Source organism: Camelina sativa, chromosome 12, assembly GCF_000633955.1.
Source record: "Camelina sativa cultivar DH55 chromosome 12, Cs, whole genome shotgun sequence".
NCBI lineage: Eukaryota > Viridiplantae > Streptophyta > Magnoliopsida > Brassicales > Brassicaceae > Camelina > Camelina sativa.
The window spans coordinates 7,708,204-7,723,225 of record NC_025696.1 but is presented as its reverse complement, the minus strand read 5'-3'; the positions used below and the strand labels follow the sequence as shown (position 1 = coordinate 7,723,225).

At 35.0% G+C, this 15,022-nt stretch overlaps 2 protein-coding genes across 2 annotated transcripts; both read left to right on the top strand.

Annotated features, from left to right (window-relative positions):
• On the top strand, nt 3,804–5,186 carry LOC104730760 (gibberellic acid methyltransferase 1-like). Its single transcript, XM_010449965.2, has 3 exons — nt 3,804–4,166; nt 4,291–4,575; nt 4,685–5,186. Exons 1-3 carry the CDS (start codon nt 3,864–3,866, stop codon nt 5,045–5,047), a joined length of 951 nt encoding a protein of 316 aa, XP_010448267.1. The 5' UTR covers nt 3,804–3,863; the 3' UTR covers nt 5,048–5,186.
• On the top strand, nt 6,121–7,447 carry LOC104733280 (putative F-box protein At4g21240). Its single transcript, XM_010452870.2, has one exon. It carries the CDS (start codon nt 6,121–6,123, stop codon nt 7,363–7,365), a length of 1,245 nt encoding a protein of 414 aa, XP_010451172.1. The 3' UTR covers nt 7,366–7,447.

Here is a 15,022-nt window from a genome sequence, read left to right as displayed (position 1 = left end):
ATTTTTTTACAAAAAAAAACTATAAAGGAATCTTAACGATAAATGTTGAGATATATATATAGTAAGTAAAACTTAATATTTGTTAAACAAAAAAAACAATGTCTCTATTATATTTGTGTTCCTATGATGGAGATGTCCACTGTTGATAACATGATTATATTTATTATATTTATTAAAAAAATTTGTGTTAATTTGGTTGTAGTGACTCATTAGGATGATGGAAATACTGAAAATGTTGTTATTTATTATGCAAGTTGGAAAGAGTAGCAAAGTTTTTTTTTTAAGGTTAGTTTTAGAAAACAGAAAAACTATTATTTATAACAAATATATTTTGTGGAGTATTAATGTTTTTTAAAAACTTCATACGTTACAATAGTAACTGCTCACTCTTTAATTTCTTTAAGATTAATTGCTTTCATACATTTAAGATTTTGAATTTTTAGAATTAAATGTATTTATTATGGTTATTAATTCAAAAACTTGTTCTTATAAACTTCCATGTAGCATCTCGTCTTTTAACAGGTGTCTTCTAAAAAGTAAATATATTGTTACTTTTTGTAAACTGAATTTATTTATATAATTATACTTAAAAAATAAATATCAAATTGCATAAGTTAAAAAAAAAATTTAAGATACAAAAGTTTTGGTTATTTCTTCACTATTTAAAGTTAAAAATAAATATCAAATTAGATAACGCTAACATAATTTAAAGATATTAAGATAATAATAATTTTCCTTAAAAACACATTTTTCTAGATTTTCTTTGTTTTTTTCTTCATCATTTGAAGTGAAAAAAATAAACCATATTATGGTAAATATTAAACCAATAATATATTTTGCTGATTCGAATTCTCGTGGAATTGAACATATAAGGAGGAAGGGTGGGGAAGAGAGAACGACGAGGAAGAGGAGAAGTCGGAATTCAGAGATTCTGTCGGTTTTTCTTTGAGAAGTCGTCAAAATTCTGTGGCCCATTTACTATTTACAGCCCATTACTAATTGGCTTAAACATGAGATAAAATGTTTAAAAAATAAAACAAATGTTCAAAAGTGCCACGTGGCAGATAGATAGAACTTCTTAGAGGGTGTAACCCTACTTTATTATAGATAGAACTTCTTAGAGGGTGTAACCCTACTTTATGAAAAAAATGTTTGATTGTGCATAAAAAAAATTTAAATGCAATAAGTTATTATTATCGACATTGGATCACAACAAAATCATGTACATTTCTTGCATGGACCAGATTATAGAATAACATTATTTTTTTAATTAGGGTGATCAATTGAAATATTAAACAACGTACGTCCTGGTGGGAATTAGGGTGACTCTCTCTACTCTCTAGTACATTATATATATACAATATTCCCTACAAAATATTTAGTTATTGATTTTAGTTAGCATCCGTTGGAATAATTTCGTGTTTTATGATAAAACGAATGAAAATTTTATATGATGGAGAGTTACTGTTTTCTTATTGATGATACTATCGAACTGTATAATATAGTATACTAGAATGAGTCCCACGCGTTGCGTGAGTTAATAATATAGAAAATTTATTATGGAGTTTAATATATTGAGATTTGTTTATATTTTTTTCTCAAATTGATTATTTTGTATTTCATATTAGTTAGAGTAAAAATTATCTTATAACTTCTTAACAAAGTACTTGTAGCAAAATATTAGATATGTGCAATACCAAAATGTAGGAAATAATACATTTAACAAATTGGACTACAAAAAAATTGAATTTATAATTAAGTTACGTAAAGTAAAGTGTTTTTTTTGGAATATCAAATTTTTCTTTTGTTTATTGGCAATAGTTAAGTAAGAATTTTTTTACAAAAAAAAACTATAAAGGAATCTTAACGATAAATGTTGAGATATATATATAGTAAGTAAAACTTAATATTTGTTAAACAAAAAAAACAATGTCTCTATTATATTTGTGTTCCTATGATGGAGATGTCCACTGTTGATAACATGATTATATTTATTATATTTATTAAAAAAATTTGTGTTAATTTGGTTGTAGTGACTCATTAGGATGATGGAAATACTGAAAATGTTGTTATTTATTATGCAAGTTGGAAAGAGTAGCAAAGTTTTTTTTTTAAGGTTAGTTTTAGAAAACAGAAAACTATTATTTATAACAAATATATTTTGTGGAGTATTAATGTTTTTTAAAAACTTCATACGTTACAATAGTAACTGCTCACTCTTTAATTTCTTTAAGATTAATTGCTTTCATACATTTAAGATTTTGAATTTTTAGAATTAAATGTATTTATTATGGTTATTAATTCAAAAACTTGTTCTTATAAACTTCCATGTAGCATCTCGTCTTTTAACAGGTGTCTTCTAAAAAGTAAATATATTGTTACTTTTTGTAAACTGAATTTATTTATATAATTATACTTAAAAAATAAATATCAAATTGCATAAGTTAAAAAAAAAATTTAAGATACAAAAGTTTTGGTTATTTCTTCACTATTTAAAGTTAAAAATAAATATCAAATTAGATAACGCTAACATAATTTAAAGATATTAAGATAATAATAATTTTCCTTAAAAACACATTTTTCTAGATTTTCTTTGTTTTTTTCTTCATCATTTGAAGTGAAAAAAATAAACCATATTATGGTAAATATTAAACCAATAATATATTTTGCTGATTCGAATTCTCGTGGAATTGAACATATAAGGAGGAAGGGTGGGGAAGAGAGAACGACGAGGAAGAGGAGAAGTCGGAATTCAGAGATTCTGTCGGTTTTTCTTTGAGAAGTCGTCAAAATTCTGTGGCCCATTTACTATTTACAGCCCATTACTAATTGGCTTAAATGAGATAAAATGTTTAAAAAATAAAACAAATGTTCAAAAGTGCCACGTGGCAGATAGATAGAACTTCTTAGAGGGTGTAACCCTACTTTATTATATTAGATATACCAAACCATTACTTAATGGATAATTAAGTGATTGCGTAATTGCTCTCTGATTATCTTACTCGTCATGCATGCAAAGTCAATTTGGACGTATTCATCATGATGAACGCTTACTGTTTCTGTGGAACTTCTACTTATAGATAAAGTTTTGATCATAATTTCAAAACTGCTCCTAATCAATGTCCACCCATCTCTAATCTCTAGTGCGTGTTTGTTTTTTTCTTCAAGGATATATATCTTTTTATCACACCAAAAGTAAAATTCAACTTTCACACTAGTGTATATATAATTTGGTCATGAATATATATATATGATTGATTGAATATTATCCCAAGCAATACATACATATATGTACTGGTGAACAAAAAACCCAAGTCAAGAATTGGAAACCTAAGTTGTATGTGTGCGTTTTTGTAACTTGTAAGTGGGGATAGCATGCATGAGTACCTGGTAGACGAAATGCAATGACATAATAACAAATGTACAATGTTGTATTTGTTGGTGATATTAGCCCACTCATAAACTGATACTACAAAATTATATTACTTGTTATTTATGTACATTATCAAGGATAGACTCATTTTTTTCTTTCATCAATTCATGTATATCTATTTGGCACAGCTGGAACATAAGTTGCATAACATCAATTAAATTACGTGGAATTCCACTTATTGAGAGTTTTTGAGCATTTTCAAACTTTCCCCTATTGTCCATTTTTGAAATTGGATGTTAAGGTTCTCTACGGCATTCCGAATATACTTAAAAGTAAGCATTGGTAGATGACGCATAGAACACCTTCAATTGCACACATGTATGTGTGTGCATGCATCTGCGGCTATATAAATACGTTCCATGATCCTTCCTTGTTTCACCACTTAATCATTAATTAGAAGAGTACAGAGAAAATTACCCAGAAACTAATCATGCTTACTTCAGCCATGGAGTTCTACAGTCGCTTCCCTCAGGTGCATGAGTCAGGAGAGCAAGTGAGGATAGGAAGCTTTGGCAAGGACAAAGCTCTGGAGAAAACTGTTGGTACACTGCTGAGGTCAGCATACGGTTCACTTTATGGAGATCCAATGGCGGTAGACATTTTGATCGATGACAAGAAAGATCTTGATTTTCACACCATCTATCATGGACTTCACGAAAAGATCTTTTCTCAACTGCATATGCCGGATAGCCTCCATGTGGCCACTGCCGGAGGTTTGGAATGGCTCTCGAAGGTATTCAACAATTTAATCAGCAGAAATAAAATTGAAAAATGTCGAACAAATTAGATCTTTGCTAGACCAAAAAAAAAAGATCCATATTAATTCTATAACTGGTTATTATATTATTTTATGGTAGGTACCGACGAAAGTAAAGGAGGAAGGCTGGAACAAAGGGAAGGCGTGGATAGAAGGGGCCGATCAGCAAGTGGTGAGGGCATATGCGGAGCAAGCGGAAGAAGACTTACTGAACTTCTTGAAGTATCGGAAAAATGAGATCAAGATCGGAGGATCATTGTTTATGATGATTGGTGGTCGACCTTCCTGGTCGAAGAACCAATTAGGTGACAATGACAAAGACTCGAGTCTCAAGCATCCTTTCACAAGTTACATGGATCAAGCATTGCAACGTCTAGTAGACCAGGTTAGACAATAATTAAAAGTCCATGATGATGTCACTTGTATATTATTAATTTAACATATGGATTTTAGATATAACGTTTTTTTATTTATTTATTGGTGCGTATATAAAGGGATGGCTTAGACGTGAAGAAAGAGATGGTTTCAACATCCGAGTGTACTTGAGAAGTACGGAGGAGGTCAAGGCGGCGATTGATCGTTGTGGTGGTTTCCAAATAGAGAAAATGGTCAATCTGAAGATAGCCGACAACATGAACGCGACTCCGATGACGTGGATTGCAGATCCGTCACTATACGGTAAGAAAAGGGCTGAGTTGGCTGAAGACGCTGCTGGCCAGTTCATTAAGGATCGCTTCGGTTCGGATATGAAAAATAAGCTCTTCAAACGATACGCAGAGGTAGCTAAAGCCGATACCACTCTTATCGACAAACCTTGTTTCTTCCACGTGATCGCCGTTTCCGTCACTCGCATTTGATATATTCACCTATATCAAAATTAAGAATAATAATAATGCCTTTTTAATATACGACTGAATAGTGAATACTACTATATATGGCCGAATTATGTAATAAGTTATTTTATATAAGACGTGGTGATTTATTAATTTTAAGTTATTGGTATGTGGTATAATGATCTTTAGATTCATTGAATATTTATTCTAATTTTAACTCGAACATATAATATTTAAATGTGGTTGCCGGTCTGATATAAGTATAACTATACCAAATTAAATAAATAGCAAGTTGGATAAAAGTAGAGAAAAATATAATAAAAATGAGTTATGGATATATTAAAAACAAAAATTTGAAAAAAAGAAAAGGATATATTAAAATTTTCATATATATATATATATATCCAGTGGTTATCAAATGCTGAACACACAAAAAAAAAAAAAAAAAAAAATCCTACATTCAGTTAATGAATACAATCAACTAATTTTAAAAAATATATATTAATATTTAAAAGATCTTCTAATTTATTACTGGATATATCATATATGTGATTCATATCACAGAAAACAAAAGGAATATTAATAAATTGCCATATCATAGACTTCAAATTTCCCTATATATGGGTCTATATGTCAAAAAGTGAGTTATCCCATTTACAGATCTGCATTGTTTAAATAGTTTGGATATTTTTAACCACTGGTTTGCTACAATTAAGTTGCTAGTATGTGTTTTGGTATAAGAATCTCCTACAAAAATTTGAGGCAAATAATAATTTAAAAACCACCATAAACAATAAACACACAAAACAATGATATATCATACTATATTATTAATTGTTTCTATGAGAGGACGCCATATCACCTCATTTCAGTTCAAATCCAACCATACATATGCAATAGTTTAAATATTTTAAGACACAAATCTAATTAACTTTTTTTTTTTGTGCTTTACATTAATTCAAACTGATATAAATAATTAATATGAACCTAGACATATATATATATATATATATATATATATATATATATATATATATATATGCAAAACTGAACCAAAAAACAGAAACCATCAATTAAAGGTTTTAAAAACAAGAGCCATGGAAGAAAAGACAAAAGAAATCCATAGAACAACTACACAATCTTTATCGACTAGTTTTCATGGCGACAACAAAAGCGATGATGATGAAGTATTTTCTGATCATAAATATATTCCCGTTGATCTAACGAGGGATATACTAATGAGACTGCCTGCAAAATCTATCTTGAGATTCCGATGTGTATCAAAGCTATGGTGGTCGATCACCACGCAACAAGATTTCATCAACTCGTTCGCGGTTAGACAATCATCAATTCCTCGCCAAAGACTTCTTCTCACCTTTAACCAAGACGATACAACACAGATCTTCTGCTCGCTTCCATTTGATGAGAAGTCCATCACAACTTATTCTGACGTGAAAAGTTTTCATTTTACGCCCCCTATAAAAGGTCGATACGAGTACTATCGAAACTCTGTCCATGGCTTGATCTCTTTCCAAAATTTTACAGAGGTTATAATTTGGAATCCCACCATGAAAGAGCATGTAACCTTGTCCAAGCCTATTGACATGTCTAAGTACGTAGTAAGCTTTTTAGGATATGATCCTACGGAGAATACATACAAGCTACTTTCGTTGGCAGAAGGTCTTGGGTGCCGGGACACATATCAAAAGCCACAAATTCTTACACTGGGCAGTCAAGAAGCGTGGAGGGTGACTGAGAATAGCCCTCTACATTATTTTAAAGGTTTTGGGTATTCCATCAACGGAGTTGTGTATTATGAGGCAAATATATCACGTAAGAGCGTTGAGATAGTCATTATGAGTTTTGATGTGAGGTCTGAACAGTTCAAGTCACTCCAAATACCTGGTGACGTCGTTGGATCAACGCTTGATAACTTGATTCATGAATCTATAATGAGTTACCAAGGAAAATTAGCATGGGTTTGCAATAATTTTGATTTTATCAAGATATGGGTTTTGCAGGATGCTGATAAACAAGAATGGTCGTATAAAGATAATATTATACCTCTACCTCAAAGAGATTTGCTTAGGAGTGCTACGTTAAAAGGTGCGACTGATAGCGGTGAATTTATTTATCTACGGACGAAATTAAGGTTTAAGGATATTTCTGCTTTTTATTATGACCCCGTGAGAAAAAGTGTCCGAAGTGTCAAAGCACTTGAATATGATACATTTAGGCGCTTCTATGGATCTTGTAACGAGCCCATGTATTGTCTCGAACCTATTCCGGATCACATTGAGAGTCTCATGTCTCTTAAGGACATTTGTTCACCCTTTGTGTGACTCTTTCATGTCTTTTAGCTTTTGTTGCAATCGTGTAGCTTACTGTATTTCATAGTTTGTGATTCCGCAGCATTCGTGCTTTTAAAATGAAAACTATTGATTTTTTTTTTTTGTTGTTGTCAGTTAAGTTTTTACTTTTTATATTGAACCAATTATATCGATATTAATATCTGAATTTTGTTGTACAGCCACGCATTTTCCATATGCATATGTTTAGCCACATATTAACCACTAATAAGAGTTTGTTATATTTGTGCCTAGCTGAGGCTAATCATTAATTTCTAAATGATCATGAATTTGTGTTGTGGATTATATGAAGAAATGACAGCATATGTCAAATATTAGTTAATATATAAATTAATTACTTACTTATAGCAATTTATATTTTGATAAGTGAAATAACTTGTAGACCAAAGCACTCTTCGATACATAATCGTAGCTAAAAAAGACACTCAGCTTTTAAGCAAGTCGTGTAAGAAAAAGTGAGATATATGGAAATTGGGGAAGTGCGTATAAGATTGAGAAGCCTACGATATATGCACATATATATATATATATATATGTTAGTTGAACGAGAGAGTGAGAAAGTTAGTTAAGAAACGAGGATCAAAGAACTCATTCTCATTCAACTTAATGTCATGTGTACATTTACATTTTCTCTTCTTATATATGTATCACATTTACTAAACCGAAGTTAACAATCCGGTTAACTCTAATCAACATTAACCAGTTTCATCTATACTCTAATAATATATCTGATGTCCGATGAAGAAGCTCTTATCCAGTTATCCTCATAACGAAATGTGTCGAATGTTGGTTAAGCTTGAATTAGCTTGAGGCTAAAGTAAAGTATATTTAGGAGAAAAGCTAAATATACATATTTGAGTTTAGGAATTATTTAATAAGTTAGTTTTCCAATTTGGTTTTAGGAAATTAACCAAGAGTGTTTATCTATATAAAGAGTTGTAGGGTGTTGCATCCCTTATGAGTTTTTTGTGAGAGATTGAGAGTTTGAGAGACCAAAGTTTTGAGTTATTTTCTTTGGTATTAATAAAGAGAGTTATTCTTTATTTGTGTTCTTAAACTTTCTTTCAAAACTAGATTTGGTATCAGAGCTTAAGATCTAACAAATCAAGAGGAAGGGGACGTAAGAAAGAAGAGACTAATTTGCGAAGATGAGCGAGATCGTTGCAGCAAGACCAAAAGAAGGAGGAGCTACTGCAGTTCAATGTCCGATGTTGAATAGCACAAATTACACCGTGTGGGCTATGAGGATGGAGGCTATGTTACGTGTGCACAAAGCTTGGGAAACAATCGAACTTGGAACTAATGATGTGGAGAAGAACGACTTGACTCGAGCTCTGTTGTTTCAGTCAATTCCCGAATCTCCAATTCTACAAGTTGGAAAACAAGTTACTGCTAAAGGTGTGTGCGATGCGATTAAAGCAAGGAACCTAGGTGCAGACAGAGTACGTGAAGCAAGACTGCAGACTCTTATGGCTGAATTTGATAGACTAAAGATGAAAGAAGGTGATACCATTGATGAGTTTGTTGGGAAACTTTCTGAAATCTCTACAAAGTCTGCATCATTAGGGGAAACTATTGAAGAAACAAAGATTGTCAAGAAGTTTCTCAAGAGCTTACCAAGGAAGAAATATATTCACATCATCGCATCTCTTGAACAAGTCCTCGATCTTAAAACAACTTCTTTTGAAGACATAGTTGGGAGATTAAAGACCTATGAAGAGAGAATCTATGATGAGGAAGAATCTCAAGACGATCAAAGAAAGCTTATGTATGTTAACACATACGCACAACAGTCTCAAGAAGGAGTTAGAGGAAGAGGACAAGGCCGTGGTCGTGGAAGAGGCAGAGGAAGATATGGATATCAACAACGAGACAAGTCCAAAATCATGTGCTATCGATGCGATAAACAAGGCCACTATGCCTCTGAATGCCCAGATCGGCTTCTTAAACTCATTAAGCTCCAAGAAATACAAGATAACGGAGAGGAAGAAACTCAAGAAGCAGAGTCGCTTATGGTTCATGAAGTAGTATACCTCAACGAGAATAATGTGCAGCCAAAGGTATTCGAAGCTTGCTCGGAGAAGTCTTGGTATCTTGATAATGGCGCTAGTAATCACATGACAGGGAATCAAGCTTGGTTCAACAAAATTGATGAGTCAGTCACAGGAAAAGTCAGATTAGGTGATGACTCGTGTATTGATATTAAAGAAAAAGGATCAATTTTGTTTATAACCAAAGGAGGAGAGAAGAAGATACTAGCTGATGTCTACTACATACCAAACCTCAAAAGCAATATCATAAGCTTGGGACAAGCCACTGAGTCAGGGTGTAATGTTAGAATGAAGGAGGATCACCTAACGCTACATGATCGTGAAGGGAACTTATTGGTGAAAGCAAAAAGATCAAGAAACAGGTTATACAAAGTTGATATGGAAATCGAGAATACAAGATGTCTACAACTTGAGAGGCTAAGCGAATCTGCAATGTGGCATGCTCGATTAGGACACATCAACTTTGAAACAATAAAAACGATGGTAACAAAGCAGCTGGTCACTGGAATATCGAATGCTTCGATAAGAAAAGAAACATGCTTGTCATGTTTATTGGGCAAGCAAACAAGGCAGTCGTTTCCTAAGGCAACCTCTTACCGCGCATCACAAGCATTGGAGCTCATACATGGGGATCTTTGTGGACCCATCTCACCCTCTACGGCTGCAAACAAGCGATATATATTTGTGTTGATTGATGACCATTCTCGCTATATGTGGACAATACTTCTAAAGGAAAAGAGCGAAGCATTTGAGAAATTCAAAGGGTTCAAGGCATTGGTTGAACGAGAGACTGGAACTAAAATCAAGACCTTGAGGACAGATAGAGGAGGAGAATTTGTGTCTCAAGAATTCCACACATTCTGTGAAAAAAAAGGAATTGCCAGACAACTTACTGCTCCATATACACCTCAACAAAATGGAGTCGTCGAGAGGAGAAACAGAACTTTGTTAGAGATGACGAGAAGCATTCTAAAGCATATGGAGATGCCAAATTATCTATGGGGAGAAGCCATAAGACATGCTACATATCTTATAAACAGAGTAGGGACAAGAGCTTTGGACTATCAAACACCATACGAGTCTCTTAAGAACAAAAAGCCTAATGTAGAGCATCTAAGAGTGTTTGGATGTGTCAGCTACGCAAAGATTGAAGCACCACATCTGAGGAAGCTAGATGACAGATCAAAGGCACTCGTCAATCTCGGAACAGAGCCTGGCTCAAAAGCTTATCGACTCTTAGATCCGATATCTCGTAAAATTGTGGTTAGTAGAGACGTGTTGTTTGTTGAGAATAAAAGTTGGAAGTGGAACGTTTCAAACTCTGAATCCAATGAAGAACCAGGAATGTTTACCATCAATCTTGGAGAATTTGGCAATCATGGAATCAGAAACAATGCAGAAAACGAAACAATAGGGGAAAACAGAGTAAGCAATGATGAAGAAGGTGTCGAAGAAGAGGAAGAGGAAGAGGAAAACGATGTGATCGAACCAGAATCAGAGAATCAGTTTGAACCAGTTAACCAGCTTGAACCAGTTGTGAGGCGATCGACAAGACAGAGTAACAGACCAAGCTACTTGAACGACTATCTCATGTTAGCAGAAATAGAAGGAGAACATCTCTTGCTGCTTATCAATGAAGAGCCTTGGAACTTCAAGGAAGCAAACGAGATCAAGGAGTGGAGAGATGCGTGCAAGGAAGAAATTTCATCAATAGAAAGGAATAGAACTTGGAGCTTTGTCGATCTCCCAATCGGAGTAAAGCCAATTGGCTTGAAGTGGGTTTTCAAAATCAAACGCAACTCTGATGGCACCATAAACAAACACAAAGCAAGGCTTGTAGCTAAGGGGTATGTTCAGAAACACGGCATAGACTTCGACGAAGTCTTTGCACCTGTCGCACGCATTGAAACAATCAGGTTTATTCTCGCCTTGTCTGCATTAAACGGATGGGAAGTACATCACCTTGACGTAAAGACTGTGTTCCTTCATGGAGAATTGAAAGAAGAGGTATATGTTACACAGCAAGAAGGTTTTGTAACAAAGGGAAGCGAAGAGAAGGTCTATAAGCTACATAAGTCACTCTACGGACTAAGGCAAGCACCTCGGGCTTGGAACACAAAGTTAAACATGATTTTGAAGGAATTAGGCTTCGAGAGATGCTCCAAGGAACCTTCCCTATACCAGAAACGTCAGGATAAGTGTATTCTAATCGTGGTCGTCTATGTAGATGATTTACTTGTTACGGGTTCAAGCATAGGACCAATACTCGACTTCAAAAGGAATATGGCAGAGAGGTTTGAGATGAGCGATTTGGGAACACTTACTTACTATCTGGGTATTGAAGTCATTCAAGAAGAGGATGGGATCACTTTAAAACAAGAAAGGTATGCAAAGAAAATCCTAGAAGAAGCTGGAATGGGAGACTGCAACCCGACTCTTACACCAATGATCTCCGGTTTGGAACTGTCAAAGGCAGAAGATGAAAAACGAGTTGATGAACAGAGCTACAGGAGAAACATAGGGTGCCTCAGATACTTACTTCATACACGGCCTGATCTTGCGTACAGTGTTGGTATGTTGAGTAGATACATGCATGAGCCAAGAGAGTCACATGGTGCTGCGCTAAAACAAGTTCTCAGGTATCTCCGAGGTACACTCTCTCATGGTCTCTTTTTTAAACAAGGTATGGTTTCGGGTTTGGTAGGCTATAGTGATAGTAGCCATAGTGTTGATAAAGACGATGGGAAGAGTACGGGTGGACATGTATTCTATCTCAATGAGTGTCCGATCACTTGGAGCTTACAAAAACAACAAGTTGTGGCACTATCTTCGTATGAAGCGGAGTTTATGGCAGCCACTGAAGCTGCTAAACAAGCTATTTGGCTACAAGAACTTCTTGCCGAGATCATTGGAGCTGTCTGTGCAAAAGTGACAATACGAGTTGATAACAAATCCGCCATTGCCCTCACCAAAAATCCTGTGTTTCATCGACGTAGTAAACACATTCATCGGAGATTCCATTTCATACGAGAGTGTGTTGAGAATGAGCAAATTGAAGTTGAGCATATCCCAGGAAATGAGCAGAAGGCTGACATATTGATTAAAGCACTTGGAAGGACTAAATTCAAAGAGATGAGAGATCTCATTGGAGTTCAAGAAATGTCAAACCAAGATTTCAAGCTTAAGGAGGAGAATGTTGGTTAAGCTTGAATTAGCTTGAGGCTAAAGTCAAGTATATTTAGGGGAAAAGCTAAATATACATATTTGAGTTTAGGAATTATTTAATAAGTTAGTTTTCCAATTTAGTTTTAGGAAATTTGATATGTCTGTATTTTGCATCTCCTTAACCTGTATTTGTCATGCCTTTAGCTAGGACAACTAGTTGTTTTGCATCATTTTAGAACCTCTTTCGTACATTTTGCATGTTTAGGAAGTTTCTGCATCATTCTTGCATACATTGCGCATTTCGGAGTTTTTCAGGTGTTTAGGAGACGTTGGAAGCGCACACAATCGAGCTGCTCCTCACTTACACAATCGAGCGCTCCTCACTTCCTAAACCGAGCCCTCCTCACTTCCTAAACCGAGCCATGCTCCTCACTCCCTCAACCGAGCCATGCTCCTCACTTCCTAAACCGAGCCCTCCTCAGTTCTACAATCGGGCTGCTCCTCACTTCTACAACCGAGCCATGCTCCTCACTTCCACATTCGAGCGCTCCTCACTTCTACAACCGAGCCATGCTCCTCACTTCCACAGTCGAGCCCTCCTCAGTTCTACAATCGGGCTACTCCTCGCTTCCACAATCGAGCCATCACTCGAGCCACCGGTCTAGGGATTCAGCTTTTGACGTCTTCATGAAAGTTGTAGAGAATTGAGTCATCTTTCCAATGCCGTTTATTTCAAGCCAATCGGAGGTGTGGTTCAAGAGTTATCATCGTTTTAGTGGATACGTATACACCCAGCTCGAGCCACTTTCACAGACCATGCTCGAGCCATTTTCACTCACACCACTGGAGCCACTCCTACTCATTCCACTCGACCTCACTCTAGGGAGAGACGACACACGACTCGACCGCACATGTCAGGAAGACGTTCCGTCTTATGCGCTTCAGGAGATTCCCAAACCGACGCTTCACCTTGTCGTTTTAAGTTTTAGGGATTTACATGTTTTTTACTATAAATACATTTTGTTAAGTCTTGTTTTGGATATCTTAGTTTTTATCTCGTTTTGTTCTTAAGGTTTACCTAGCCTCCAAAAAACGTTCTGAGACTTGTATTTCCGATATCTTTGAGATTATTGAGATTTTGCATCTGATTCCTTTTACAAAGTTGTTCACCTTATTTTTATCCACCTAATGATGCTTGATTCAATGATTTATGTGTTTGCATGCTTGATGATGAATTTCGGATCTGAGTAGTGTAGTAGTTCTTGAGGATGGGATAGATTAGGTGGAGGATCTTAGGATGTAGAGTGTTTAAGCTTTGATTGTATGACTCCCTTCTGGACTAGAATTAGAAATACTAGTTTCTCTCTGATCAATTGGAACTAGGTTTTAGACATCTCCGCACCCAAAAGGTGTTCGATGAAATGTCTGACCAACTAGTGCCAGAGACTTACGTTCCTAGCCTAAGAGATTAGTTGTCTAGGATGTTTGTTGACGTGAATGAACTTGTTTTTCATGCCATGCTTGATCATGTTTCTCTAGCGAGAGCTAGGATTGGAAGTGGTTGAGTTTGAGTAGCTTTTGTCAAGAGATTGGATTAGCTAAGAAGTGATGCTCATTATTTAGGGATGGTTTGCTTGTGACATGTTAAACACGCTATAGACTAGGATACTCCACCGACATCAATTACTCCCATCCTTAGGACTTCTTTCTTTCTGATTTTTATTACATTCCCGGAACTGTTTCGTTTGTTCATGCTTAGAATCGTTCTCAGTTTCTCTCATTCTTGCTTGCTTCTTGTCATACATTTTCGTTTCTGTTTCTGTAATTCATTTCATTTTGTATTTTGACCATTCTAGGATTGTTAGAAAAACTCTCTCTTGAATTGGCTTAACTTGTGATTGCTTGATTGCATCTTGAGTGACTAGCATCATCCCATTTGGATTGACACCTTAAGTATTACAACGCATAAGGTTAATTGAACCTACTAGGAGAAACAAAAATCTTAGTATCAATTTGGCGCCGTTGCCATTTGGGATTCTTTTTGCTACATTTAAGATTTCAAGTTTTGCAAGATTAAGTTCTGTTACAATTATCATTCCGAATACTGACTTGCATTGGTNTTATTACATTCCCGGAACTGTTTCGTTTGTTCATGCTTAGAATCGTTCTCAGTTTCTCTCATTCTTGCTTGCTTCTTGTCATACATTTTCGTTTCTGTTTTTGTAATTCATTTCATTTTGTATTTTGACCGTTCTAGGATTGTTAGAAAAACTCTCTCTTGAATTGGCTTAACTTGTGATTGCTTGATTGCATCTTGAGTGACTAGCATCATCCCATTTGGATTGACACCTTAAGTATTACAACGCATAAGGTTAATTGAACCTACTAGGAGAAACAAAAATCTTAGTATCAAT